The 13,265-nt window shown below is 44.0% G+C and overlaps 1 protein-coding gene across 2 annotated transcripts in view; it reads right to left on the reverse strand.

Moving 5' to 3' along the window:
- RASGRP3 (RAS guanyl releasing protein 3) overlaps nucleotides 1-13,265 on the reverse strand; it is a 106,437-nt gene that overhangs the window by 20,494 nt on the left and 72,678 nt on the right. For both annotated transcript variants that reach the window (XM_054022958.1, XM_054022957.1), the window contains one exon: nucleotides 7,506-7,583. In XM_054022958.1, the coding sequence (XP_053878933.1) occupies nucleotides 7,506-7,583 (78 nt within the window). The remainder of the gene's footprint in view (nucleotides 1-7,505; nucleotides 7,584-13,265) is intronic.

Here is a 13,265-nt window from a genome sequence, read left to right on the forward strand (position 1 = left end):
TCTAAAACTTAGGCAGTGTTTAGAATTTGTGTTTTAAAAACTCTCAATATAGCTACATATAATAAAAGGATTTTAGACATTGCCATCGAGAGGGGAATAAAAGGGGTATAGGTTCCTATGTAGCTGTGTTTGGAAGGAAGAGAGGACCTGGGTGTATCAGTGGGGCGGATTAGTTATACCGTTGGCCCAAAGCTGTTAGAAGTTGAGGGACAGGAGCTGCTCCAGGCACCAGCGCAGCAAGTGCGTGCCTGGGGCGGCAAGCCGCGGGGAGGCATGCCAATTGCTGTGAGGTCGGCAGTCAGGCAGCCTTCTGCGGCAGGTCTGCTGGTCCTGCGGCTTTGGTGGCAATTGGGTGGCGGGTACGCCGAAGGCGCGGGACCGGCAGATCACCCGCAGAAACGCCACCGAATCCACGTGACCAGCCTGACTGCCGTGCTTGGGGCGGCAAAAAACATAGAGCCACCCTTGTTGAGGGACACGTATACATTCCCCCTCACTGCTCTTGTAGTTTCTGTAGCTGCAAACCTAGGTATATAACTCCTACAATGAGACTGTGGAGTCAAGTTTGAGAAGGAGAAATCTCTTTACCCACAAGTCCAGAGAGCTCAAGTTAATTCAGACAAGAAAATAATGTGACAAATGATTCTCCAAATCTATCGTGCTCAAACTGTTTTTTTTTTATCCCAAGACTAACACGGAGGGACTTTCTTTGCTAGAGTTCATGTCTCAGAGGAGCAGTTTGGTGCACCCCTGCAACTGCAAGTTCCACATTTTTGAAGTACACATCTACCTCGATATAACACTGTCCTCGGGAGCCAAAAAATCTTACCGCATTATAGGTGAAACCGCATTATATTGAACTTGCTTTGATCCACCAGAGTGAGCAGCCCCGCCCCGCTGGAGCACTGCTTTACCGTGTTATATCCGAATTCATGTTATATCAGGTTATATCAAGGTAGCAGTGTACACAGTCTTTTAAAATTAACACACTAAACTTATAACTACTCTGAATGAGAGTCTAGGTATATTACTGCATTCTTATTGCTCTGGTCACTCTTTGACCTGTCCCTTCCCTTTAAAATAAAAAACATCCTTCAGTAATAACCCTAAAACACCAGAGCATAGCAGAGTGATGCTAGGGTGTCTGGAAACCATTGCTGTAGCAGGGAATGATCCTGTGAGGTACAAAGAGCTCTCAACTCCTGCAGACCTCAGCATATAGAAGGCATTTAGTACCTCACAGTATCTCTCAGTGGAGTTGAATGGGTGGTGCTCTTCCCATCCTATGAAAATTTGGTATTCTGAAAATGTTCCTGTTTTGAATGAGGATAAAACCTTTTCAAGCTGAAGAGAGAGAGAGAGAGAGAGAGAGACCCCCGAATAGCCAATAGCTCGGTGGTTATGGTACTCAACTGTGAAGTGGAAGATCCAGATTTAAGTCCCAGCTCTAAATCAGGCAGAGTAGGAACTTGAACCTGGGTTTCCTCATGTAGCAGTTGAATGCTTTAACCACAGGCTATTGGTTATTCAGGGAAGGGGCTGGGATGGTGTCTCTCTTGTTTTGACTAGAAATTCCATCCTGGACCTGAGAAACAATTTCCTGATGATGAAGTGTTGTTGACACTGTTACATTACCACAAAAAGTTCTGATTTTGATGAATTAGCTTTTCAGACAAAAAAAAAAAGTTGTTTCATCACAATTTCCCGACCAGCTGTAACTCTCCGTTCATAGGAGTGCTCCAGCTTCTGCTGGGAGAGAGCACTGCTTGTGACACATGCTGAAAGATTAGGCAGCCACCCAGCATGCACAGCAGGTCCAATTGGCTGCCCTTCCCTTGGAGGTGGGGTAATGGGGAAAGAGAGCCTCTCAGAAGGGAAAATACCTAGTCTGACAGGGAATCCCCTGCAAACCTACAAGAGGGTCTGAAAACCTATAGTCTGTGGGGAAAACCCAGATAGCTGGCAGGAAGTCCAAGAGAGCTTGGGGGCACTTAGCATCTTGAAGGATTGGCCTGCAAGTTTGGCATCTTACTGGTACATGACTATTGATGGAGACAATATGGAGGTTTGGAGATAATGAACAAACCAAAGAACTCCTGCCTTATAGGTCCATTGTTGCTATCCCACATGATATTTTCTTAACATCCCAGCTCATGGAGTTATGCAAGAGAATCAGCTTTTAACCTAATAAATGGAGTGAACCCTAAATGCTCAAACCAGAAGATAAATAAAGAGAACTCCAAACATTTTTAAAGCTGTTAATTTTTAAGCCAGCCTCTATTCTTTTTTTTGGGGAGGGGAGGGGCAGGGGGAAGGTGAGAAGAAATTAGGTATGTTTTGGGGGCAGAGGGGTGGAGGGGAAAAGAGGGTTTGAAAAGGGCAATATAAACAAGATTGTGCAGTGGCTCAGCTATTCTGTACACACTTGTCAATTTAAAATTTTGCATACAGTTACAATTAAAATATAATTTGAGCCCAGTTTAAAGGATACACTACCAGAATGCTGTTCTTTCTAGTGCTGTCTATTAACCATTTTACATATTTCATTGCAAATTTCCTGAAAGCAAATTGGCAAGGCCAAGACATCTTTGGCTGGAGCCTGGATAAAATGCATTATCTATAAAATTATTAGATGGATGAGTAATTGATAGCAACCACATTATACTGTTGGGCTTAGATATGGAACAAAACATTGCCATTACAAATGCTTATTTGATTTGAAATCTTTTTATTTTTACATTTTTGGCCTGCCCCAACTCAGTAACATCACTCTTACAAATATAAGAATGTGGATGGATATTTTATCCAACCTAGTCCCTCAAAATAATTATAGCTAAGTGGAAAAAGATTTTTTCCTATTTCATATATAGATTTGAATAACCAAATCTATTTGAAAGAATAGCTGTGGTAAAAAAAAATTAATGTACAGTGTCCAGAAATTAGCTAATTAAATTTATTGACGTATCAGAAACACTGCATCTGATCATAGTTTTTATGACTCACTCTAATGTCTGTTTTACCTTTTCTTAAGTAACTCTTAAGTAATTTCATTGATTTAAGAGCCTAAGTCCCTTTTGAAAATGAGACTAAGGGCCGGTTTATAATTAAGTTTTACCAATAGGACTATGTCAGTTAAGGGTGTGATTTTTTTGTTGTTGTTGTTGCCAACATCGTTATACCAGTAAAAGCCCTAGTGTAGATACAGTTCTACTGGTATCAAGATGCCGTAACTGGTAGAACTGACTTTGCTTCCCAAACCAGAATAATGTATACAGTATCAGAGCTTTTATACTGTCATAACTGCATCCACACTACAGGGTTTTGCTACTTTTTAACTATACTGGTATAGTTAAAATGGCAACAAATTTTTTAGTGTAGGCCAGCCCTTAGGTGCTTTTGAAAATGTTACCCCTCTTTTCTAAATTTGGGATTATAACAGTATATTATTATTGGTACATTGCCATCAAATGAAAATTGCTATAGCATTTTTTGGTACTCTGTTGCAAATGCTGAGTGACACTGATTATTCATTGATTACTTATATAGAAGTCCCTGATCATTCATGGTATTGCTAAGGTGACAGGACTGCTCCCTGCAGTATTTGGAAAAAACAAACAAACATTATTTATATATTTATTTTAAAAAGAGACTGGAGAATAAAGCAGCGAGATGTTTATTTAATTTGTTCATAGTAATGGTCCATCACTACTTCCTGCCACATTGCCATAGCAATTCAGTGTTGCAGTTGTTGCTGGCAATGGTGGCATATAAGGTTCAGAGGAGACAAGGGATGAGGGAGATAGCTTGATTAATGATCAAATAAACATGAGTTTTTACTACCAAATCATGCCCTACAAACCATGAAGAACAAAGAAGCATTAACTTAATTCCAGGAATTGAGAGTGAATTAAATTTGAAAGCCTGTTGAAATAGTCAGAGGAGATATCCCATTATCAGGTATTTTTAGAAAAAGGTTTCTTTTGTTCTACATTTGACCAGAGCAAAGATGACCTTACAGCACACTGTCCGCAGTAACAGTTCTTATTCATGGGCCCACCACTATGATTATATCAAGAAACTGGATTAATCCCCCAAAATGATTTGCTACGGACAGGGAAACAATGTACTTGGGGTTGCAAAGCTTTTAAAACCTACAAAATGCAGGCAAACTTTGAAAAGACTGGATTTACATAGAATCATCTTAGAAGTTTTGGGACCCAGTCCTGCAATCTGCTAAACATCTCCTAGAAGGTACCTGGGTTCCCTCAATTTCCATTGATTTTAGAGTTGAGACATGTGGCAGGACTGGGCCCTGGATTAGTAAAACAATATTGGAATTAATAAACTGAAAGTGGACTTTTTTGGAGTTTTAAGATTTTTACTGGAGGCCAAATAGTAATAAATTTAAATTAAGAGTCCATTAATACAAATTAAACATTTACTAGATTCAGCCACATTCTGTTCTTCTTAAAGCACAATAAAAATGCACCAGTTTCTCAGGGTCCACTCTAATGTGTTCTTTTAAAGCACAGGAAAAATACAGATGTTGAAACATATTCCTACTGTAATATGATTTACATTATTATGAACCATGTTTGAGAGTGCAATATATAGTTGATGTTTGTATAAACAAAGTTAGAAAATGTGATGTGATATAAAATACCAAATCATAACAGCAGACCAATCTTTGGACTAATTTTTTTTTAAACAAAATGTTATCAATCATTGTCATCCAAAAATCAGAGTAAGGGACCCATGAAAAATATTTAGTTAATAGTAAAATTGTAAATGGTGTCTTAATATAAAACACCACTAAATTTCTTGCAACCTGTTGAGGCTTGGTTAAAAGCCATTAGAGATTAAATCTGGGACATTTTACAAGCAGCTTCTAATTTATCCCATTTACAAATGCATATAAAAACTACGAGTGACCACCTTCATAATAAAACACACACGAAAAAGGCTTTAATTAAACTTGAACCAGGCAAACACCAATGGGTGTATTTTCCTCTAATTCCCAGGCATTTAAAGGTATAATCCAGGGGTAGGCAACCTTTCGGAAGTGGTGTGCCGAGTCTTCATTTATTCACTTTAATTTAAGGTTTCGCGTGCTGGTAATACATGTTAATGTTTTTTAGAAGGTTTCTCTCTATAAGTCTATATTATATAACTAAACTATTGTTGTATGTAAAGTAAACAAGGTTTTCAAAATGTTTAAGAAGCTTCATTTAAAATTAAATTAAAATGCTGATCTTACACCGCCAGCCTGCTCAGCTCGCTGCCAACCTGGGGTTCTGTTCACCTAGACCGGCAGCGGGCTGAGCGGCAGGGCCGGCTCTAGGCACCAGCAAAACAAGCTGATGCTTGGGGCGGCACATTTTTAGGGGCGGCATGGCCGGCGCCAGAATGCCGCCCCTAAAAATGTGCCCCGGCCACCCTAGTTCACCTCCGCTGCTGCCACTCGCACGCCGCTGCTCGCCCTCCCTCCCAGGCTCTCAAACCTGGGAGGGAGGGGGAGATCCCGAGCGGCCGTGGCGTGGGAAACAGCTGATTCGCGTGCCGCTGCTCCCCCTCCCTCCAGGTTTGAGAACCTGGGAGGGAGGGGGAGATCCTGAGTGGCCGCGGCGCGCGCGCCGCTTCTCCCCCTCCCTCCTAGGCTTGAGAGCCTGGGGGGAGGAGGCAGGGCTGGGGATTTGGGGAAGGGGCGGAGCTGAGGCGGGGGTGGGGTAAGAAAAAAACGGGGGAGGGGGGCGGCCAAAATTGTTTCTGCTTGGAGTGGCAAAAATCCTAGAGCTGGCCCTGCTGAGCGGGGCCTGTGGCTGGGATGCCGGCTGGCAAGGGGCCGGCAGCAGGGACCCCAGACCTGGGAGGGGAGGCGGGGTTCAGGGGTCAGGGCAGAGGGTGCAGGGCAGAAGACTGGGTGTGTGTGTGGGGGGTTCAGAGGTCAGGGCAGAGGGATGTGGGGGGTTCAGGGCAGAAGGCTGGGGGTGTGGGGGGATTCAGGGGTCAGGGCAGAAGGCTAGCGGGTGTGGGGGTGCAGGACAGAAGGCTGTGGGGGGGGTTCAGGGGTCAGGGCAGAGGGCTGGGTGTGTGTAGGGGTGCAGGGCAGAAGGCTGGATGTTGCGGGGACTCGAGGTCAGGGCAGAGGGCTGGGGGTGTGTGGAGGTGCAGGGCAGAAGGCTGGCTGTGGGGGAGTTCAGGGCAGAGGGCTGGGATGTATGTGGAGGTGCAGGACAGAAGGCTGGGTGTTGGGGGGAGGTCAGGGCAGAGGGCTGGGGGTGTGTGGGGGTGCAGGGCAGAAGGCTGGGTGTCGGGGGAGGTCAGGGCAGGGGGCTGGGGTGTTGTGGGGGGTGCAGGGCAGAGGGCTGGGGGATGTTAGGGTGTAGGGCAGAAGGCTGGGTGTCGGGGAGAGGTCAGGGCAGAGGGCTGGGGTGTGTGTGAGGGGTGCAGGGCAGAGGGCTGGGGGAGGTCAGGGCAGAGGGCTGAGGGTGGGTGGAGGTGCAGGGCAGAAGGTTGGGTGTTGGGGGGAGGTCAGGACAGAGTGCTGGGGGTGTGTGGGGGTGCAGGGCAGAAGGTTGGGTGTTGGGGGGAGGTCAGGACAGAGTGCTGGGGGTATGGGTGGTGCAGGGCAGAAGGCTGGGTGTTGGGGGGAGGTCAGGGCAGAGGGCTGGGTGTGTGTGGAGGTGCAGGGCAGAAGGCTGGGTGTTGGGGGGAGGTCAGGGCAGAGGGCTGGGAGTGTGTGGGGGTGCAGGGCAGAAGGCTGGGTGTTGGGGGGAGGTCAGGGCAGAGGGCTGGGGGTGTGTGGGGGTGCAGGGCAGAAGGCTGGGTGTTGGGGGGAGGTCAGGGCAGAGGCTGGGGTGTGTGTGGGAGTGCTCGGCTCGTCGGAGTGCTCCCAGCCCCCTGCCCTGAGCGGCTCATGGCAGGGAGCTGGGAGGGATATGCCCTGTTCCACCCCCTTCCCCCAGGCCCATCCCTACCTCTCTCTGCCTCCTCTACAGAGCAGCGAGCACGCTGCCGCTCGGCTCTGCTCCGCTCCCCCTCCCCCTCCCACTTGCACGGGCCATCGCCAGCAGGGAGGGGAAGGGGCCGGAATGCACCACGCTGTGTGAAGAAGCGGGGGAGGGGGGAAGCTTGGCTCCTGCAGGACCAAGCTTTTGCCTCCTGCCCCCACAGGGGAGAGAGGTGTGTGTGTGGGGGGACTGAGTGGGTGGGGGGCTGGGACCCTCCCCCCACCGCTCTCCTGCGGGGGCAGGAAGCAGAAGCTTGGTCCTGCGGCAGCCAAGCTTCTCTCCTTCCCCGCTTCTTCCCCCAGCGTGGCGCTTTCCAGCCCCTCCGCCTCCTCTCACCGGGCAGGCAGCGTGCCACTCAAAATCTGCTCGCGTGCCGTGTTTGGCACACGTGCTGTGGGTTGCTGACCCCTGGTATAATCTCATGACTGCTATTGTAAATATTCTAAAATTGATATGCAACTGTATCCCCTTCAAAATTCAATAAAAGTTACTTACTGATTTAGAATTCCTTGGTTCTAGCACCAATGAGAGCTTGTAAATATCATCTTCTGTGTGGTAAAGGTCCAGGGAAAGCTGTAAATAAGCAGGAAGGAAAACAGTGGTATTTATTCGATCAGGTTGGAAATGACAGCAAACTTAGTAGATTAAAATAAGGGACTCCTTTTGCTCCTACAGAAGTCAATGGGAGTTTTGCCATTTGGCACTCAGCGTATGTAGGGAGGCTTTGTGTGGAGGTGCACTGATATGCAATAATATTTTTGATGGAGATATTGTAACTCACTAGTGAATGTGTTACAAGTCGCCCTCTGTACTAGTTAGCAGAGGATATTAACTAGTACAGTCCCCAGCTGCAGTATGTTACAACACGTTACAAAATGTGGCAGGCCTACATTTTGACCATTGTCAAAGGATGAAAACATATGCAAAGAATTACCCTGCCACAAACACTTCATTGTCAGCAGCTCAGCAATCAACAATCCTGGAAAAAGAATCCAGTGTATATGAGAGATTAAGAAGGAAACAAACATCTTGGGCATGTATTTGAACATAAACAGAGGTAACATTTTAAACCGTGCTGATTAGAACTTGGCAATCTATTTGAAACAAACCTTTTTGTTCACCTTGGATATTTTTACCTCACAAATTGCTTGCAAACATATCACAGAGTGGTTTTGGTTCAATGTTATTTTACAAATCTTTTATTTAACATATTTCAGCCCACGAATCTCCTGAACCTATTTGCAGTGAGTACTGGATACAGGCAGTTCAAAACTCAAGCTGCTTTGATTGGATATGTAAGTCTCATGGTCCATTTCTATTCCCTGACTGGATGAACATAAAACTCCGCCTCACGCTGCTGGTGCAAATACCTGTCATTACAAATTCAAAATTCACCTTCTGCCCATATTCTATAGCGTCACGACAAAAAACTTCTGCCAGAAAACTTGTTTTCAAGGACAGACATCAATAGTCAAACCTGCCAGTTTTGTCTTACCATAAATTAGACTTCTTGTAAGAGGAAATCTGCTACTCTGGAGGATGAATGTGTTGACTGAGCCCATCCAGGCCCAGAGAGGCAGCTTGCTCACTTGTGAAGAGCTTTGGTGCCATCTTACTCCCCCACCCCCATATAAAGTCTGTTAACTGCATCACAAACTCCATTCTTCTGCACCTAATACAAGCAGATCACATTACGCTCTCTGCTGGGAAGTCCTAGGACTTTTTTTGGGGTGGGGTGGCAGAGAGGCAGTAGCAATCTTTCCCTTCTGTGTTCCTGCTTCCGCTATCTTTTCTTCCTTTTCCTTCCTGGCAGGCCCACACCCACAGGACTCAGCAGAGGAGAAGTTTAATAGGATCAATGCTGCTAACTGCTCCAATCCAGTGATGGTTACCGCCAAGAGCAGGGCACTATACCCCATCCACTGCTTGTGAGCAGCAATGATCTGGGATGGGCCCTTGCATCAGAAGCAGGTGCACTATTGCTGCTGCTCTGCAGAGATACTGCCAAGTTGTAACAAAGGAGGAAGTCCCAGTGCTCAATAACTCAAGAGAAACCCTGGAGACTGAGGACACTTGAATCACCAGCATAGACCCTATCTCATGAGGTACACAACCAGATGCAAGCCAAAGGAGAAGCTCCTTCCTTCTGTGGACCAGCAGAGTCCTCAAATACAGTATTTCATTCCCAACCAATCCAGTCACTTCAACTCATGTCTCCAGTTCCTACTCTGCTAACTATGAATACCACAGGCACTCCCTGCTTATGTGGCCTTAGATCTTCATGTATCTGAATGAGCGCCTTCTCCCTCAGCTCCATTCCCAGACCCTCCTGGATGGACGTAGTCAACCCAATAGTCCTCCAGGCTAGTGGATTTGCTGTGCAAATGAGAAAAATGGCACAAATACAGTAAAAAAAAAATTGCTAAAAATGGAAACAAATGTTTGTGAATTACTTTAGCAGCTTTCACTCAGCTCTAACAATAATGTCGTACACAATGTCTTACCCACTCTAAACTATAAAGGAAAGAAATCATCAACACTAATGGCTTGGAGTATGCAAGAGGCAGGAGACAACATTACATTACATGTTTCCTATGATCATATTAGTAGATTCTGGAGTAATTCTGATATGATTTGAAGTTATCATCTACCTTGCAAAATCAGGATTGTTTTGTTCAAAGATTTGAAGAGGTGCTGTTTACAGAATTCTCTTTGACTCAAGATTTATGAGGAAAAATTATTCTGAAAAAGACTGGTGCAAGTGGCTTCATACGTTTAAACAAGTGATAGCTACATTTCAAAATCCTCACCCAGAGCTCAACTTCATTTTGGGAGAACTTCAGCGGACACATTAATAACAACAGATACTGGATAAAATTTTCAGAAGGCCTAAGTCACTTAGAAGCCTCAGTCACAATGAAAATGGGACTTAGGCTCTAGTGAAAATTTTTACCCATTGTTCACATTTGAGAATAAATAGGGCACATTAGAGATATCTGGATTAATTTCATACACATAACATTTAGTAGGATCACACACTCCAGTTGAAGAGTCTTCCACTCATTCAGCTTCATTAATTTTACTGGTGCATTGCCTTCTGAGCCTTGCATACCCATATTGGTGGGTGAGTGGGGGTGCAGCATTTGCCCCAGAGACAATAAATGTACTATGATGTAACTGTTAAAGAGACAAGGTGGGTGTGGTAACATCTTTTATTGGACCAATTTCTGCTGGTGAGAGAGACAAGGTTTCGAGCTACACAGAACTCTTTTATAGAACTGTTGTAATACGTTTTGTTCATGTAGTTATTTACCCAAGTACATGTACATCCAAATTCTCTGCTCATATAAACAGGCAAAACTTCATTAAAGCCAATGATATTTAGTAGATCAGGTTGCGAATGAAAGTTAGTAGTTTGAAATGTAAGGACCTTGTCCTGCTCCCTTTGAAGCCAAGAGAAGTTTTGCCATTTGGAGATAGGGTAATAAGGGAGGGTGTATGTTTGGGGACGGACAGTGTATCAATATTGCAGGTTGCAATTTTTATCATTAATATTTAATTGTACCCATTTACACCAATAGAGATTTGGTCTTTAATGAGCAGATTTGTTTAGATTAATAAACTTAACATGCAAGTACAATGTAGGACTAAATATTGTCTAGTCATAAAAGATTTTAGAGGTTGGGATTAGTTACTCAATACATTCAAATACTAGTAAATAATTTAAGGATATACAATTACTATGTATTTCTCAATACATCATACAGTTACTGATTAGTTATACAGCATTTCAGTGAAAGATAAGCAAAACTGCTGGGGGGAAAAATACCCTACAACTCCCTTTATAATGGAAAGTAGCTCTTAATTAAAATTATCATTCTTGATTTATTTATAAATCATTTTGATAAATAAAGAGTTATAAATTTTCTGTTTTGTAAAAGAAACTTCACCGAGCAAGAGTTTGTGAGGGTGACTGACTTTCCATTAGATTTTTAGGTATTTGTCACTTTGCTTCGCTAGACTAAAAATGATGGGGACTTTCCAGTTATTTGCATAGTCTCAGAACAGGTTAGTTAAGTAACTGTTGAAGCTAAAAATAGAGAGAAAACAAAAAACTCTGGCTTCAAATGTGGTTAATATGCTGTTGTATTAAATATGTGGTAGATTAGCAAAGTACTGATGCATTATCGTCAGTCCTTTTAAGGAATTCAACAGTTGCCTACAGTCAGACGTTAATCCATGTTATAAGAGTAAAAGGAATGTGAAGTCACATCAATATTGGAGAGATTGTGCAGCAGGTATTACTATCCCAGCATTAAATTAAGCCTTCCCAGCCTCCTTTCAAAATTATCTTTTTCCAGTAATACTCTTGGGGGAAGAGGGGAATGGCGGGGGGAGAACAGTATTATTCTTAGAGCTACTCTTCCTTTCTGTAGAGCTTTTCCTAGAACCCTTCCCAGTTCTGCTGCTGCCTGGCTACCTGCATCAGTTTTAAAGAAACTTTATACAAATCACCTATGAATTTGGCCCACTCAGTCAACGGGAGACTAAGGGCATGTCTGCATTGCCCTGCAGTTCGGATTAAGGGGATGTGTGGATATCAGTGTGAACCAAAGTTCCATGCTGTAATTTCCCTGTGTGGACACTGAGGGCGCAAAGTTAAAAGTCCTTAGTTTGTACTAATGGAGTCCTGTTTGAAGAAGATTACGTTAGTGAGAACTGGGGACCTTTAAGTTTGTCTGGAATGTTCAGTGCAGCACTTTGGTGCACATTGCTATTCACCCCAAATAATCCAAACTGCAGGGCACTGTATACATGCCCTAAACTGGTGTAGCTCAAATGTCGAGAGTCAGAGGGGAAGGGAGCATGGCACAGACCAACAGTGTAAGACTCTGAAGTGAGATTAAGCTACCCCCTCTTTTAATTTACACCTTGTTCTCTCCTCAGCTTTTAAGTCACGCCAGGGTTGATTTCCTTGCACGTTAATAAGGGTGTATAAATAAATCTAATTTACACATCACCTCTGAATTTAGCCTCTCTTGCTTCAAGCCGTTTCTCATTTTGTCACAGTCTCCTATACCACATTAATATGGGGGAAAATGTGACATGCACCAGTATAGCAATACTCACTTAGTGACATTTTAGTTACCACACAGCTCTTTATTTGTTTTCACCTTGTACAAGCAGCTGACTTTCTAGCTCACAGTATGTTTGTTTTTATACTGAAATGCATAAGAGCCAAGATTTTAAAAAGTGGGCTCCTAAATTCATATTTTAAGCACCTAAAATAAGTGGCCTGACCTTTAGAGTACAGAACACTCAGCAATTACCACTGACATCAGCGAGAGCACTAGATCTCAAATGGGGGTTCTAAATAGTTTTAGATTACATTGGGTTAGATCAGGGGCGGGCAAACATTTTGGCCTGAGGGCCACATTGGGTTTCCAAAATTGTATGGAGGGCCAGTTAGGGGAGGCTGTGCCTCCCTGAACAGCTAGGTGTGGCCCAGCCCCCACTCCCTATCTGACTGCTTCTCGCCCTTACAGCCCCCCAGGACTCCTGCCCCATCCAACTCCCCTGTTCCCTGTCCCCTGACTGCCCCCCAACCCCCAGCAGCAAATCTGAGCTTTTCTCTCCCCTCGTGATCAAACTATTCTCATTGACTTATTGACCAGTATATTTCAGCTACTGTAATACTTTGCTATTAGGGTAGAATAATAGATTCCTTTGTGAAAATGTTATCAGATTATCTTAGTTATTTACATGGTACCAATCTGAATAGTATCTAGATGTTGAAAAAAAATCCATAGTATGACTCCAAGAAGGGGTTACAACCCCTGACTTCACTGAAGCCAATGGCAAAACTCCCAAAGGTTACAGTGGGGCCAGGATTTTGCCCAAGGAGTTTTAGGATACATTGAGCTATCTAATCTACTAAAGTTTTAAAAGCTGATGTGACACCACCATGTTAAAGCTGTACACTCACTAAACGAAAAGCAGGTGAAGCTACAAATAAATGTTAACCCATGACCAGAGTTTAGGGCTCTAACATTACAGTATGCAATGCCACTCAATTACAAAGTCAACATCATGGGCCAACTTTAACCCTGGTGTAACTGAAGCCAGTGGAGTTATGATAGAGACAGATCTGACCCAATATCATAAAGAGGCAAGCACCCATCTCTTACTCAGTTATGTCTCCTAGTGGATGGTTTTAAAAAAAAGTAAAAGGAACATGGGATCCAACTTTTTGCA

The sequence above is a fragment of the Malaclemys terrapin genome, chromosome 3, assembly GCF_027887155.1.
Source record: "Malaclemys terrapin pileata isolate rMalTer1 chromosome 3, rMalTer1.hap1, whole genome shotgun sequence".
Taxonomy (NCBI): domain Eukaryota; kingdom Metazoa; phylum Chordata; order Testudines; family Emydidae; genus Malaclemys; species Malaclemys terrapin.